Source organism: Canis lupus, chromosome 21 (genome assembly GCF_048164855.1).
Source record: "Canis lupus baileyi chromosome 21, mCanLup2.hap1, whole genome shotgun sequence".
Taxonomy (NCBI): Eukaryota; Metazoa; Chordata; class Mammalia; order Carnivora; family Canidae; genus Canis; species Canis lupus.
The window spans coordinates 46,429,340-46,444,888 of NC_132858.1; the positions used below are offsets into that span (position 1 = coordinate 46,429,340).

Consider the following 15,549-nt stretch of genomic DNA (forward strand, 5'->3'; position numbering starts at 1 on the left):
TAGCCAGAGAGTGTTGATTTTGGAAGAAAAGGTCTTTTTCCAGCAATCACTAAGAGCAACTATCATTCGTTGAGGATTCACTGTGTGCCAGACACAAGTCTAGGTACTTTACATTTCATCCTCATAGCACCTGGCTGAAGAAGGTTCTGTGGTTAGCCCCATTTTCCATGTGAGGAGACCAGGGCAAAGAAGCATTTTTGCCCAGAGTCACATGACTGGGAAGGGCCGAGAACCATGACACCTTTAAAACTGGTGATGGCCCATAACTTCTCTCTAAACACAACATCTGGGCAGCCCGGGTGACTCAGCAGTTTAGTGCTGCCTTCAGCCCAGGGCCTGATCCTGGAGTCCCGGGATCGAGTCCCATATTGAGCTCCCTGCATGGAGCCTGCTTCTCCCTCTGCCTGTGTCTCTGCCTCTCCCTGTCTCTCTGTCTCTCATGAATAAGTAAATAAAATCTTAAATAATAATAATAATAATAATAATAATAATAAACAACATCTGTACTCGAGAGATGTCTGGCCTGTGTGGAGTTTTTAGAAACATTTAGTGGGACCGGTGATATGAGGCAATCCTCCCCCAATCCTGTGACCCCAGTTTAATCATGAGAGAAACATCAGCCAAATCCCAACTGAGAGGTTTTCTACAAAGTAGCTGCCCAGCATGTCTCAAAACTGTCAAGGTCATCAGAAACAAAGGAGGTCTGGGAACTGTCAGAACCACGTGGAATCTGAGGAGATGTGATGACTAAATGTCATGCGGGATCCTGGACAGGATCCTGGAACAGGGAGAGGACATTAGGTAAAAACTAAGAACATTGGAATAAAATTCGAACTTCAATTAATAAAGACGTCTCAAGAGTGGCTCATTAGTTGTGATAAATGTACCACACTAACGTAAGATGTTGCCTGTAAGGGGAACTTGGGTGCGAGGGTATGGGAACTCTAGCGTCTTTGCGACTGTCCTACACATCTAAAACCATCCTTCCAGTAGAAGTTGATTTTTAAGAAGCATTCAGAGAAAGTTGCATTTGACACTGGGTTTTGTGCCTCTACTGCCGTATTTATGTTCTCCTCGCTAGTGCATATTTCCTTCATCTGTGAAGTGAGTATGTAATTCAGGTGATCGATGGTGGAATAAGGAGGAAGCGTGGCTCATTTCCTACCATGCATGAGCTAGTTGCTATTGTAAAGAAACATGTAAACAAATGCTAATTGCAGATGGGTTTTGTTATTTTGTTAGTATAACATGGGGTAATTTTAATATTTCTTTCTTATTTTCTCTTGTCCAGGGAGCAGATTTTAAGAGTAAAAGAAGATGAGAATGTTCCATTTCTGCTGGTTGGTAACAAATCAGACTTAGAAGATAAAAGGCAGGTTTCTGTAGAAGAGGCAAAAACCAGAGCTGACCAGTGGAATGTTAACTATGTGGAAACATCTGCGAAAACCCGAGCTAATGTTGACAAGGTAAAGGGTGGCCCTCCTTACTGCACATCATGTTAACAATAAGTTGATTCGCTTTGTCTCAGCTCCACTGTGTCTAGAGATTTGTGAAACTTGCAAATGGTGATTTAGCATGTGCTGATTTGTATCCGCCCTGAATGCTCCAGTGCAGCACGTGAGGAATTTCCTACTTCACCTTGTCCTCAGGTTCCCGAGAGACACCGAAACATGAGACTTTTTTCCTCGTGCTGACAGGATTCTGACCTGAATCCCTGCCTTTTTAAAAATTTTTTTCTTAATCCTGATCGGCTGGATAATTTAAAAGGCGTGGTAGAAGTCCTCTGAGCTAACACCTGCCCAACCCCATGCCGGTTCTCCGAAGTAAAGGTGCCTCCCAAGACAGGAGCCCCAGAGAAGAGGGCTTCGAAATCTATTACTACGCTTCCACTCCCCACCCTGTTTTTTCCTCTATCCCATCTTCCGCCTTCATTCAGGTGGCCCTTCCCTGAGTCCTGCCTCCTCTCTAGGAGCCAGCCCAGGTGCGTTATTTCATCCTCCTGTCGGAGACGCACATCTTCCAGAAGACTGCCCATCAGCTGAGGCAGGGGCAGGCTCCCTGAGCCCTGCAATGGGGCCTTTGCCAGCCCCCGGCATCTAGGCTGTGCCGAGTGCCTCTCAACTCTAGCTGTAGAATTGTCTCTGAGACTTCACGGACACGGATTCCTGGGTCTTACCCGCAGAGATTTTGATTCATGTGCTATGAGTGGGAGCTGAGAATTTGCATTTTCTGCAAGCTCCCCAGTGGTGCAGACTGCGGCCCTGGCGAGGGCAGGGCTGGGTATAGGCTATTTTGGTTACTCTGGCTGTGTCACGAGCAGACCACCGTTTACTATGCTCTGAGAACCACTGGGCCAAGAATTTGGACGGGTCCCAGTGGAGGTGGCTTGTCTCTGCTCCACAGTATCTGGTGCCTCAGCTGGAAGCGTCTCCGCTTAGGTTCACAAGACTGTTCACACGTGTCTGAGTCAGCCAGTTGATGCTGGCTGTTGTCCAGGGACTCCTCCGTTCCTCACCATGGGACCTTCTCCACGTGTCGTGCTTTAGGCGTCATGCTGAGCCCAGGTGGCTCAGCAGTTTAGCGCTGCCTTCAGCCCAGGGCGTGATCCTGGGGACCCGGGATCGAGTCCCATGTTGGGCTCCCTGCATGGAGCCTGCTTCTCCCTCTGCCTGTGTCTCTGCCTCTCTCTCTTTCTCTGTCTGTCATTAATAAATAAATAAAATCTTTAAAAAACAAAAACAAACAAAAACCCGTCCCTGTAGCAGGGTGGCACGGTGAGCGCCAGGGGCAAGCGTCACAAGGGAAGAACCAGGCAGAAACCACATCACCTTTTATGACTTAGCCTCGGAAGTTATGCAGCATTATTTCCACGTTGTCCTGTTAACTGCAGTGGTCACAGAGTCCCGCCCAGGTTCAGGAGGAAGGGGAATCCACTCCACTTCCTGATGAGGGTGGCAAGGTGCTGGAAAAGCGGGAAGGGGGTTGTTGCTGTGGCCAGTTTGGGGAAATGTAGACTGTAGTCAGGGGTCACCTCTCCAAAGCAAAATAACATTAAATGTGGCGGCTTATAAATACTGTCATTTCACGTACCACAACAGCCCGAAGAGTGTAAATGCCAGATAAAATACCTCAGTGGCTAAATAAAAGTAACTTACAGCAATTATCCAGTTTCTAGAATTAGGTTATATTTGGTTTCTTGCTAAGGAAATAATGTTAATAGTTAGAAGAGCACATACTCATTTGTGTTTATAAGATGCAGGCACTGTAGCCAGCACTAACCAGGTATCTTTAGCCCCGTAAGGTGTAAGTACTCTTCCCATGCTCACTTTTTTAGATGAGGAAACTGAGATGCAGAGAGATTACATACCCAATTCAAGTTCAAAAGGCCTGTGATGGCATCTGCTGGTTCTGGGTGTGGCCGACTCAAGTGCCTGTGTCATCTCCCGACTATTTACAACACACAACAGTTGGAGTACCTGTGGTATCTCCCAGGGCGTACGTCACCCACTATGAAAGCCTGGTACAAGTTTTCTGGGGTAGTGAGTGTTAATATTGTCTCCTTCTATTATATTGGGTAGTATCTTGTTTTGTCACAGAAAATAAATGCTCAACTCCCCTACGAGACATTAAGGGCTCATGCCGTGTCCTCATCTGGATTCCAAATAGACCATCACATCGAAGTTTCAGAGGCAGATTTTGAGTCCACCCTGTAAAAAGCTTCATGATCATCTGAGTGGTCCAGCCAGGGCCTCGCCTGTCTCAGAGGCCATGCCTGTCACAGGGGAGTCACCCAGAAGCAAGGGTCCACCTGGCAAACCTGCTTTTAGACTCACTGGGTGCCAGGTTCACTTCATGACCTTGTTAGTGGCCTTCTGGCTAAATGTCCTGGCTCTTTAATGCATAACTCCAAGATTGCTCTTAATTTTTAAGGAACACCTTGGAGGAATGGAAAGACATTGAACAAGTAGATGTCAAAAACGAGAATATGATTTATTACATAAAGAGCCAATTTTATGTTGGGAAAAGAATTTTAGAAGAAATGTACTGTATTTTTAATTTTTTTTGTCATTAAAAATGTGAACACCTGCTTATTGTATAAGAGAAATTCGTAGCAAGGAGAAAATGTGAGTCACTCTTCACCCAAATTCCACTCCACTCCCCTTCCTTTAAGGTAACCACTACTAACTTAAGTATGTCTTTCCAGACGTTTATCTGCATTTAAAGACCAATATATAGAGTCTAAGGGAAAGTTTGTGTTTGCTTGTGTTTCCCTGTATAAATAGGATTTTTATATATAGTACATTTATTTATATAAATACACACATATATGTTGTATATATATAAAATATTTCTGTGTATGAAGATCATCCATTTCTGTAGTTTGCTTTTTAAATTTTATAACAGGCGCTTGGGTGGTGCAGTTGTTCGGGCGTCCAACTCTTGATTTCAGCTCAGGTCGTGATCTCAGGGTCATGAGATCAAGCCCAGTGATGGGCTCCATCCTGGGTGTGGAGCCTACTTTAAAAAAAACCTTCTGAAGTTCACTCCATAGTGATCTGTGTGCATCAGGAAGCCACAAGCAAGTCCTCTGATACTATATGTAGCTAGTTTGGAAGCTTTCCGCCCGAGCTGGCCAGCTGTGCACTCCAAGCACAGACATTCTAAAATCGCCTCAGGGAAGCCAAGATGCAAGGAGTGAGGGCAGAGACCCCAGGGGTCGTGTTACCCATGTGTTTCAGTCTCCTGCACTCTCTGTGGGCTTGCTTTGCTCAGTTTTTCCCTGTTCTAACCATTCACACCCCTTTGTGTGTTGGTCCTGTGTCCGTTTGACTTAAGCCATTAGTCTCTGGTTGCTTCCTTGCCTTTTTTCCCCCCCAATAGTTTCCTTGCCTTCTGATTTACTTTCTGTTTCTTGCTTCAGATCAGGAATCAGCCGTTTATCTAAGGAACACTGGTTCTCTTGGGAGGAATGGTGTTTAGCAGCAACAGCCTGAGGACTAATGTGCTTACTGCTGTTGGGTTGTCATTGCTTCATGGCCTTTCAGTGAAGTGCTGGGAAATGCGTATGATTGAAAGAAAACAAATCATGAGATCATACTGTTACTGCTAATTCAGTTTTAGCATTCAGGATTCTCTACCTCTTTGACTTTATATCTTACTTAGATATAAGAAAGATGTATCTTCTCTCTTACACTGAAAATCGTCATTCCTAACCCACATAATTGCTCATACACTATCCTGCAGCGTATATATAAAATTCTTCCAAAAGAGTAATACCACTGTTACTATCAACCACTAAATTACAAAGTGAAGTTTAAGATTTTTCTTGTTTTGTTTTTTTGTTGAGGTTTTATTTTTTATTCTTGTATATATACTTGTATATATCTTGTATATAACTACGAACATGTAGTTAGTCTTGTTTTAGTTTGACTTTCAGTTTTGGGCAGCTGCTTTTTTGTGTTTATTTTCGTTTTTTAAGCTGTAAAACATTTACATTTCCAAAGTAGAAGTTGTATGACGAGGTATATTCAGAGATGCCTCATTGTTCCGTGTCCCCTGTTCTCTTCATCCTGAAAATAATATTGGTGTTTGGTTTATCATTTCATTGTTTCCATTTCAAATGCAGGCAAATCCACATAACTCCTGTTCAGCACACATGCAGGTAGTTCTCTGCTATCCTTGATAGCACCTCTCTTTTCCAGTTAGTGTTTCCTTTAGACAGCTGGAGGAATGTTTGAAAAGGCCCAGCAGCCGTTCCATAGCATACGTTTGCTTACTTACAACACTCAACAATGCACAAGCTAACTAGAGTTTTTTAAATCTCTGATTTCAGTTGAGTGAGTTCTTAATACATCGGTGTGATGTCACATCTTATTTCATGCTTATGAGAAAAATAAAATAGAAATTATAACAATTTTTTTAAATTCAGAATTTTAGAGTGTAACCCATGAAAGTCACTCTTCCAGGCATCGCACACACACACACTCATGACTGAGCAGTGTGAGCCCACGTCCCTGTAGACCTGTCTGCCCTCAGACATTTGTTACTGACATTTAACTTTTGAGTTGTTACACTAGTAATTTTTAAATGATTATGCGAATATCTCTCATTTGCCAGTTTCTAGGCATCAGAATTGATAAATTCTCAGATATGTTGAAAGAAATTGTTTTCTTCGCATCTGGTATCAAAATGATAAAGGAAGCACTTGTTTTCCTTAGCTTTGTTTCTAAAAATGGAGCTGAAGAAAAGCAAGTCAAGTTATTAACTAGATATTATATGTATATCTATATGTAAACTATAGTTATTAACTATAAATTTTATTAAATTAATTACTTTTAAATGTGAATTAGTAAAATACATTCATTCGTTGTAAGTTACTCAGATGGAATCCACTGAGCTTTAACTTTGGAGCTATCATCATTTGTAGGGCTTTGGTCTTTTTTTTTTTTTTTTTCCCCCTGAAAATTGGAATGGGAAGATTAGGTTAATGATGGGAACAATTTTACCGAAAAGTGCAATACAGGGAAGTTCCCAGTTTTCCCAGTACCTTGGGGAAGGAGTCTCTGGGGTTTGTTTGTTTGCTTGTTTGTTTGTTTGTTTGTTTTTAACAGTGATAAAATATACTTTTATTTACTTTCTTGAGTCAGAGGGTCGTAAAAAAATTATTGCTAAAGTAGATATCAGGCAAATAGTAGAAAGGTACTTTAGAAGTCCAGTTACCTTGGAGTTTATTTAAACTAGGAGGAAAGGTCATAATGTTTTCATGCAATACATATTTGGTTGTGACAACCGTGACAACAAAAGGATTATGGGATGCTGCACTTGTGATCCATAGAATACACCAATATTGTAGATTGTACATAATTTAAAGAAATGTCTCAAGCACTGTTTGAAATACTGTAATAGCCAATACATAGAGGCATGCTTTCAGGTGGGCACAGGAATGCGGTTTAGAAAAGAAAGAGAAATATCACACTGGAACTACTCAATTTCTTCAAAATCACTGAGCAAGAAAAGCAACATTGAACTTCCATACTGATTTTACACAACTTTTATACAGTACCTTGACTTAAATCCAGAGCAAAAGTTAAGACTCTCTTCCTCTTATTTTTGGTAAACAAGTGCATGGTAAACTTAGATGACTTTTCCCCCTGGATTTTACCTGGGAGTGGCCTTTTTAATGTTTTATTTAAAAGAGGCCAGGTTTGGCGCTTTTATACTGATGTCACCAATGTTAATATTTCTTGGGATCTCAGGAAGATTCATATTCTTTACAGCTGATACAGCACTGCTGGAGCTCCCGCTAAGCCAGCCTCAGATTTCTCCAGTTTATTTTGTGCATCAATTTGTGTAACAGTCTCATTCATGTTGGTCTCCAATACCATTTCCCCCCATCACCATTTCTGCAATAATATTGTGAACCTTATCACATGGAAAATTAAATCCAGTTCACATTTTCAAAACACTTGTCTAATATTTCCACAAAGACTTGAATTAGATCTAAAATGCCAAGTTCACTTTCTGAATAATCCACACAGAAGACAAAATACAATGTTGCATAATGTCTATACATCAGTTTGTTGTCAGATCCTCCGATTAACAGTCCTCCGTCTAGGAAATTACAAACATTTCCATCCCTCTTAGCTACCAAATGGAATGTCTCCCTGCTGATGTGCTGTTGTGTATCTTCACTGTCGGCTGGTAGGACTTGGAGAGCCGTGGCTTCCCGTGGTTGTTGAAGCTGAGGATCGCCTTGATCATGGCTGAGCCGGGCGGACCGGGTGGGACTGAGTGGGGGCCGGGCGGGATCTCAACGGCGATCCTTCCCCGCCGGCCCCCTCCCACCGAGTCTCTCTGGTTTTGTGTCATCTTCTCCTTGTGCTCCCCAAACAGGAACCCTTAAGTCGTCATTCTTAGCTTATTTCCAAGGTTTGCTGCTTTGGTTCCAAGAAGTACCAAGCTCATTTGATATGTTGGTTTTATTTACCCTGTTTTCTTCTTTCTAGGTATTTTTTGATTTAATGAGAGAAATTCGAGCCAGAAAGATGGAAGACAGCAAAGAAAAGAATGGAAAAAAGAAGAGGAAAAGTTTAGCCAAGAGAATCAGAGAAAGATGTTGCATTTTATAATCAAAGCCCAAACTCCTTTCTTATCTTGACCATACTAATAAATATAATTTATAAGCATTGCCATCGAAGGCTCAATTGACTGAAATTACTTTAACAATTTGGAAATTGTTATGTATCACTAAAAGCATGAATTGGAACTGCACTGAAAGTCAAATTCACTTAAAAAAGAAATTAATGTGGCTTCACCAAGAAGCAAAGTTCAACTTCTTTCATAATTGCCTACATTTATTGCAGTCCCGAATGTAGCGTGTGGGCTTGTGTTTTGCGGGCAGTCTTTCTGGAACTGTTAGAGCTGAGACGGGGTGGGGGGAATGGGAGGAAAGGCTACTTCCTCTGGTTTATTATAAAGCTTAAATTTTATATCATTTTAAAATGTCTTGGTCTTCTACTGCCTTGAAAAATGACAATTGTGAACATGGTAGTTAAACTGTACCACTTTTTTTAACCATTGTTATGCAAAACATAGAAGAAAAGTTATTGGCATGATTGTTGCATATAGTTAAATTGAGAGTAATTCATCTGTGAACCTGCATTAATTACCTGGTGATTAACGTAGAAAAGTGGTGTAAACTTGTACATGGAAATTTTTGAATATGCCTTAATTTAGAAACCGAAAAATACCCGGTGACATCATTCTGGGTGTGTCCTCACTGGTGCCGGGGGCCTGTCGCCGCGTGTGTCCTGGTGAGAGAATGCTTGCTTGGTATGAAGTACAACTTTTGTATAGAAGATTCTTGAAAAATAACCTGTCTGCTAGGAGTCTGTCCAAAATTTAAAATGTGTGCCATACTCTGGTTCTTGAAAGTAATGTTCCAGAGCTCCTTGATTGCTTTTAATTAACTGTAAGGTAGTGTGAAATGAAGGGCCAGCATCTACTTGTAAGATAATTTTAGACTGTGAGGATTCAGCACAGTTCTGTTTCAGTGAGCCCGTTTTTCTTTAAGACGCCGGTCCCTGGAAATCCCTTCCACAAGTGGTGAGCCTGTGTGAGGTCGTTGGTCTCTCCGGAACGGGGCACACGGAGAACGTCACTAGAGCCGAGGCCCTTTGCACTGGAACACTTGGGGAAAGCCTGGGTGCTTGCCACCTGGCCATTTCTCAGTGTGCGCTCAGGAGGCTGCAGTTGGGCTCGGGGAGTGCTCGGGAGTCTCTCTGGTCCGCGTTCATAATGAAGAACGCCAGAGCACGGTTCCCTAGAGTTAACAGCCGGCGGGCAGCCTGAGTGTAGTGCGGAAAGCACGTGTGGCACACGCAGGCCAGAAGTTAGCTTGTGTCGCTATTGTGTGGTGTGCCCACTGGGAAAATTCTAGCATGCTATTCGGGGACGTAGTTTCAATGGGAAATACACCACTGTCAAGAGGTTTCTTTTCTTCTTCGGACTGGGACTAAGGCAGTTGATTCAACAAAGTTCGTCTTTCTTTTCGCTCAGTCCTAATTTCCACAAGTCAAAGGTGTGTTCAGGCATTCCAGGTAACAGGTGTGTACGTAAAGTTAACAAAAATAGGCTTTTTAGGAACTCTCAGCTCTTTAGATATTACATCTGACTTGTCATGTTAAATATTTGTCCTTAAAGGGTTTGAGATGTACATCTTTCATTTCGTATTTTTTCATAGGCTATGCCATGTGCAGAATTAAAGTTGCCGATGTAACACTGGCCCGGCGGGCCCAGCGATCTCCACGTGTACTCATTGCAGTCTTATTTAACCAGGGGTCCTAACCACTAACATTGTGACTTCGCTCTGAGACCTTTCCTCTCCTGGGTACTGAGGTGCTATGAAGCCAACTGACAAAGATGCATCACATGTCTTAGGCTGATGCCACTACCCGATTGGTTTATTTGCAATTTGAGCCATTTAAAGACCAATAAACTTCCTTTTTTTTAAATGCTTGTGGTGTTACTTGATGTCTATAATATATATAACATGTAGCGTTCAGCTTTATCAACCTGGGCACCCTGACCAGAGGTCTTAAAACTGCTAAATCTCAGGGCTCCTGGTGGCTCAGTCAGTTATGCATCTGCCTTCGGCTCAGGGCATGATCTCGGGGTCCTGGGATCGAGCCCCGTATCCGGCTCCCCGCTCAGCAGGGAGTCTGCTTCTCCCTCTCCCTCTGCCTCTGCTTGTGCGCTTTCTCTGTCTCTGTCAAATAAATAAAATCTTAAAAAACAAACAAACAAACACTAAATCTCGAGCTCTCAGTTTAGGGTTTGCTTTTGTGTAACCCCAGATTTCCTAGACAGCAGCATCATTGGTCAGCGGCAGCCCAGGCTCAGAAGCAGGCAAATCCTATTGCACAATTACGTGGGAGATACCCTGGGTGGTCCCGAAGGTCACGGTGTGTGCTGTACTTTCAGAATACTCCCAAAGTCCCGAATGGCTAGGTGACGGTTTTATATGCACCTTCTAATCAGAATGATCCTCATGTATCATTTAATTTCCAGATTGTGGCAGGAGTCCCCACCCTGCTGTCATTTCATCAAGCTTCAAATCATTCATTCTGTCTGGCGTCGCATGTCCGGTGGGAAATGGTATATAAGCTGTCAGCCAGCCTGGGTTAGAACCGATTGGCCCCGTACTGACCCAGCACTGCCTTGCAAAATCCAGTTGATCTTAATTTCTTAATTCATAAGCACATGTAAGTTATAACTGATGTAGTTTTAACCTCCCTCGCTGGACCCATCTTTTTTAAAGTATTTCTTTGGCGGGGGGGAGAGAGCACAAGCACACGAGTGGGATGGGGGGCAAAGGGAGAGAAGCAGACTCCCCGCTAAGCCTGGAGCCCAACATGGGGCTCAATCCGACAACCCTAGATCATGGCCTGAGCCCAAACCAAGAAGAGTTGAACGCTTAGCCGACTGAGCCCCTGGGCCCACTTTTAACACCAGTATGGGGCATGATGCTAAATGTACACCAAATAAAGGTCAGGTTAAGTTCCGGTCCTAAATCAGAGCGTCATGTCTCAAAATTGTGCAACAAGAACGTAAAATGTATTTGGCAACCTTGTATCACTACCTGTAGAATAAAAGCCTCGAAGTGTTTACCAAAAGCGCCTGCGAGGTTGTCGAGGTAGTCGAGGTAATCCTTTGGATTGAATCCAGTGGTTGAAGCCTCCTTTAGCCGCTGACTTGGGAAGTCAGGATCGGCGGGTAAATAGAGGGTTTCCTGCGTGCTTTTCGTACATAGTGTGTCCACCTCGTGGGCACGGGCGCTGCTGGGAACGCAGCAGGGGAGGGACAGGCACCAGTGCCATTCCGGAGACCCATGCTGCAGAAAGGAGCTCTGCCCCTTGCGGAAGGAGGGGAAGTCAAAAAAAAAAAAAAAAAAAAAAAAGATCAGGGCTCCTTACTCTGGGCTACACCCCCTATTTCTTGATTGTCAACAGGTAAAACAATCACAACAATAAGGGGCGCCTGGGTGGCTCTGTTGGTGGAGCATCTGACTCTGGAGCATCCGACTCTTGACCGAAGCTCAGGTCTTGGTCTCAGGGTCGTGGGTTCGAGCCCCGCGTTGGGTATGGAGCCTACTTAAAAAAATAATGTTATGATAGCAAACCGCGCATCCTCTATGCCAGACACCGGCTATACGTGTTGGAATTTCATATTCCTCCCATGAGGCCGGTGCCATCATTACCCCCTACTTTGCAGACGAAGGAACCGCCAAAGAGCAGTGAGGTCCCGTGTCGGGGCCCCAAAGCCCCAGGTGGCGGCCCTGGGGCGCAGGGGGCGGAAGGGGGGCAGGGTGAGGAGCAGAGGGCAGGCTCGGCGGCCGCACGAAGGTGGGAGCCCCCCACCCCCACCCCCACCCCCAGGCTTCCCGGGCCGGGGCCACGCGTGCTGATTGACGAGCGTCCTGGACGGGACCGCTCGGGCTGCCTGTGAGCCGGCCGGGCGCTGGGGCGCAGCCTGGTTGCCAGAGACAGGCGCCCCTCAACCCTGGGGGCGGCCTCCCGGGCGACTGGAACCTCAGGAAGGAGCGGCGCCCCTCTGGGGGCGGGGCCTCGCGGCTGAGCGGCTGCCTTGGGCCCAGGCCGTGACCCCGGGTCCCGGGATCGAGTCCCGCGTCGGCTCCCCGCATGGAGCCTGCTGCTCCCTCTGCCTGTGTCTCTGCCTCTCTCTCTCTCTCTCTCTCTCTCTCTCTCTCTCTCTCTCTCGGTCTCTCATGAATAAATAAATACAATCTAAAAATAAAAGCTCAAAAGCCCCAACAGAAAGGGCCGAGGTGTTCAGGTGCTCGCAAGCACCCAGCACCGACGCTCCCTCCCCCAGGCCGAGGAACACGAGTGGGGTGAACCGGAGGGGAGGGGGGTGGGAGCCACCGCCTCCGGGGCGCCCGCCGAGCTCGCCCCTGGGGGAGGGTGCAGGACCCCGGCCCCGGGCGCGGTGGCTCGTCCGTGTCCTTTCCGGGTCCCGCGCTCCGTGGGTTTCACCCGCCGGGACGGGCAGCGACTTGCGCGTGGGACCCCGCCAGGCCCCGGGTCACGGCTCGGGCACTGCGCCCCCTTCCGGGCGCCGCCGGGGGTGCTCCGGGGAACGCGGGCGCGGGCGGGTCCCCAGGTCCCCGGGCTGCCTGCCGGGGCCGCACGCGGGGCGCCACGCGTTCTTTCTTTTATATATTTTTTAAGATTTTATTTATTTATTCATGGAGACCCGGGGGGGGGCAGAGACCCAGCGGGCTCCTGCAGGGCGCCCGCCGCGGGACTCGATCCCGGGACCCAGGGTCACGCCCCGGGCCGAGGGCGGCGCCGACCCCGCTGCCCAGGATGGACTTCGAGACGCGAGGAAGGTCCTCGCCGGCCCGGGCCACGTCCTGTTCGGCCCGGATCGAAGCGGGCAAACACCCCCTCCCCGGCCGTGTGCGAGGAACTGGGGGGCCTGCGGGAGGGCGGGGTTCGGGGAGCCCCGGGCTGCAGCCCCGGAAGCCGGGAGCCGGGAGGGGCCTCCGAGGGGGAGCCGCAGGGGCTGGGAGGGGGGCGGCCGAGGTCGCGGGGAGCAGCCGAGGTCACGGGGGGGGGGGGCGGCCGAGGGGGAGCCGCAGGGCCTGGGAGGGGGTCGGCCGAGGTCGCGGGGAGCAGCCGAGGTCGCGGGGGGGAGGGGCCGAGGTCACGTGGGGGGGCGGCTGAGGTCGCGGGGAGCGGCCGAGGTCGCGGGGGGGGAGGGGCCGAGGTTACGGGGGGGGGGGGCGGCTGAGGTCGCGGGGAGCGGCCGAGGTCACGGGGGGAGTGGCCGAGGTCACGGTGGGGGGGCGGCTGGGGTCGCGGGGGGGCGGGACCAGAGCAGCCTGCCGGGCGGGCTGGGCCCTGGCCTGGGCTCCCGACCTCGAGGGTCAGGAATTCCTCCCCGGGAGGTCGGAGGGCCCCGGGGGAAGGACAGGTCACAGGGCTGCTGGTTCCTCGGCCCCCCTGGAGCACCGCGGGGGGCAAAGGCCGGGTCCTTAGCAGGGGCCTGCGCGAGCCCCCCCTTCCTCCTTGGCTGAGCCTGGGGCCGTCCAAACATGCCACATTTTGACGTCTGGTTTGCGGGAAGCTACAGCTGAGCACAGCTGAAGAGTCTCATTCCCAAAGAGTTTTTTTTTTAAGTTTTTGGTTTTTAAGTAATCGCTACACTCATCACAGGGCTCAAACTTAAAACCCGGAGATCAAGAGTTGCACGATCACCGCCGCAGCCCGCCGGGCACCACTGCCCGCCCCAAGAATTTTTGTAAAGCAATCCGAGGAACCAGCTCCAAGAGTTCGTGGGGTAGAACGAGCCGGCCCCACTTCATAGACTGAGTCAGGTGGCCTTTTGGGAAGTGGGGGCTGGCTCATTGACTCAGACACCAAAATAGAATGACCTGCCTCCACCTTGACCCTCCATTTCGGGGTCACCTTGCAGTCACAAAGGCAGTCTTTGGAGGGGCCCACACATGAGGGAAGGGGTGGAATGGGCACATGCCCCACTGTACACACATCACACCTTGCCTCTGGCTGCTCTGGCCGCCGGCCTACAACACGCCTGAAGTTCCAGAAGGAAAGTGCCGGACCTCTCAGTACACGAACAGATCAGTTAAATAAATTGTGAAACCGGAGTCATGGTTGTTTATTCTGAAACTGAGGTTAACACTCAGGGGCTGTTTCCAGCGCAGGACCTGGGAAGGCAGCTCAGCTCGAACGGAGGTGGAAACACGACTACGAGCAACTGCTTGGGTGTCTTTGCTCCCCTGCTGGGAGAGGCCTCAGCTGGGTCATGGTTCTGAAGCCAAAGATAAAAGTTTCCAGGAAAGAAGGCACGAGGAGCCTTCTGAGGTCATCAGCCACGTGGGCCTCAGAGGGCCATCCTGTGATGGTCAAGGGCTGCACGTCCCAGCAGCAGAGGAGCGCACTGTGCTTCTAGAGTGGAAACTGAAAGCCAGGAAGCAGGTCCCTTTTGTTCCAAGACAGGCTGTTGGCTCATCCATCCATCCTTCCATCCATCCTTCCTTCCATCCATCAAACATGATTCTTCATTCTTCCCCATCCTTACCCTTCCATTCTCATCCAAGCTGGATGATTTGACCTAAGCTATCCCGACAGCCTCCTAACACTGTTCCCACCCCTGTTCCCCTGCTACCCCCCACCCAGTCCATCCTGGATACAATAGTCAGAGCAGAGGTCAGATCCCATCAGGTCCTCCCTTCACTTAAACCATCTCATTGACTTCAAGTCTTTTTTAAACATAGAATTCCAAAAAAAGATGTAGCAGGCTGGAAACACACCCCTCCCAAGATGTCCACGTCCTCACCCGCAGAACCTGTGAATACATCACTACCTTACCTGGCAAAGCAGACTTGGCAGATGTGATTAAGTAAAGGCTCTCGAGACGGGGCATCATCCTGGATTATCTCAGTGGACCCAGTGTTACCACAAGGGTCCTTAGAAGCTGGAGGCAGAAAAGTCAAAGTGAGAAAACGAGTAGGACAACAAGCTGAGAGCCAAGTGACTCAGGGCCCTGGCCCCTGGACATGAGCCACCCTGGATGATAGATTCAATGAGTTGGCAACAGTTACTTTTCCTTATCATCCTGCCCGCCCGCACCCCCCAGGGCAGCAGAGGGCCTGGTACAGATTAATGTTCAGCAAGCACTTGTCGGGGCGGATGCGGTTGGTGCAGAGAGGAAACAGCCACGAGGATCCCTCAGACTGGAGAGGAGACAAGTTCTATGGACGAAGTCAAACAACGTGGGAAGCGCTATGGAAGTGTGAAAAAGTCTGGTGAGAAGAAAAAGTGGAGTGTCCCTAAGTCACTGCTATCCTGGGGCAGTGTTGTCTACTTAGCCTTTTCTTGCAGAAAACCTGAGTCATTCGTAAGAGCAGAGCGAAGAGGCCAATAGACACCCACCCACAGGCTGTCATCTTCCATCCGGGTTCAATAAGTAGCAACATTTTACCAACCGGTTTTCATCTTTTTT

The 15,549-nt window shown here is 48.0% G+C and overlaps 1 protein-coding gene and 1 pseudogene across 5 annotated transcripts in view; one reads left to right on the forward strand and one right to left on the reverse strand.

Moving 5' to 3' along the window:
* The window catches only part of RALA (RAS like proto-oncogene A), a 73,176-nt gene extending 63,163 nt beyond the window's left edge, over positions 1-10,013 (forward strand). For all 5 annotated transcript variants that reach the window (XM_072791633.1, XM_072791635.1, XM_072791634.1 and 2 more), the window contains 2 exons: positions 1,292-1,466; positions 8,007-10,013. In XM_072791633.1, the coding sequence (XP_072647734.1) occupies positions 1,292-1,466; positions 8,007-8,129 (298 nt within the window). In that variant the 3' untranslated portion in view covers positions 8,130-10,013. The remainder of the gene's footprint in view (positions 1-1,291; positions 1,467-8,006) is intronic.
* LOC140613143 (AP-3 complex subunit sigma-1 pseudogene) lies at positions 6,602-15,549 on the reverse strand (annotated as a pseudogene).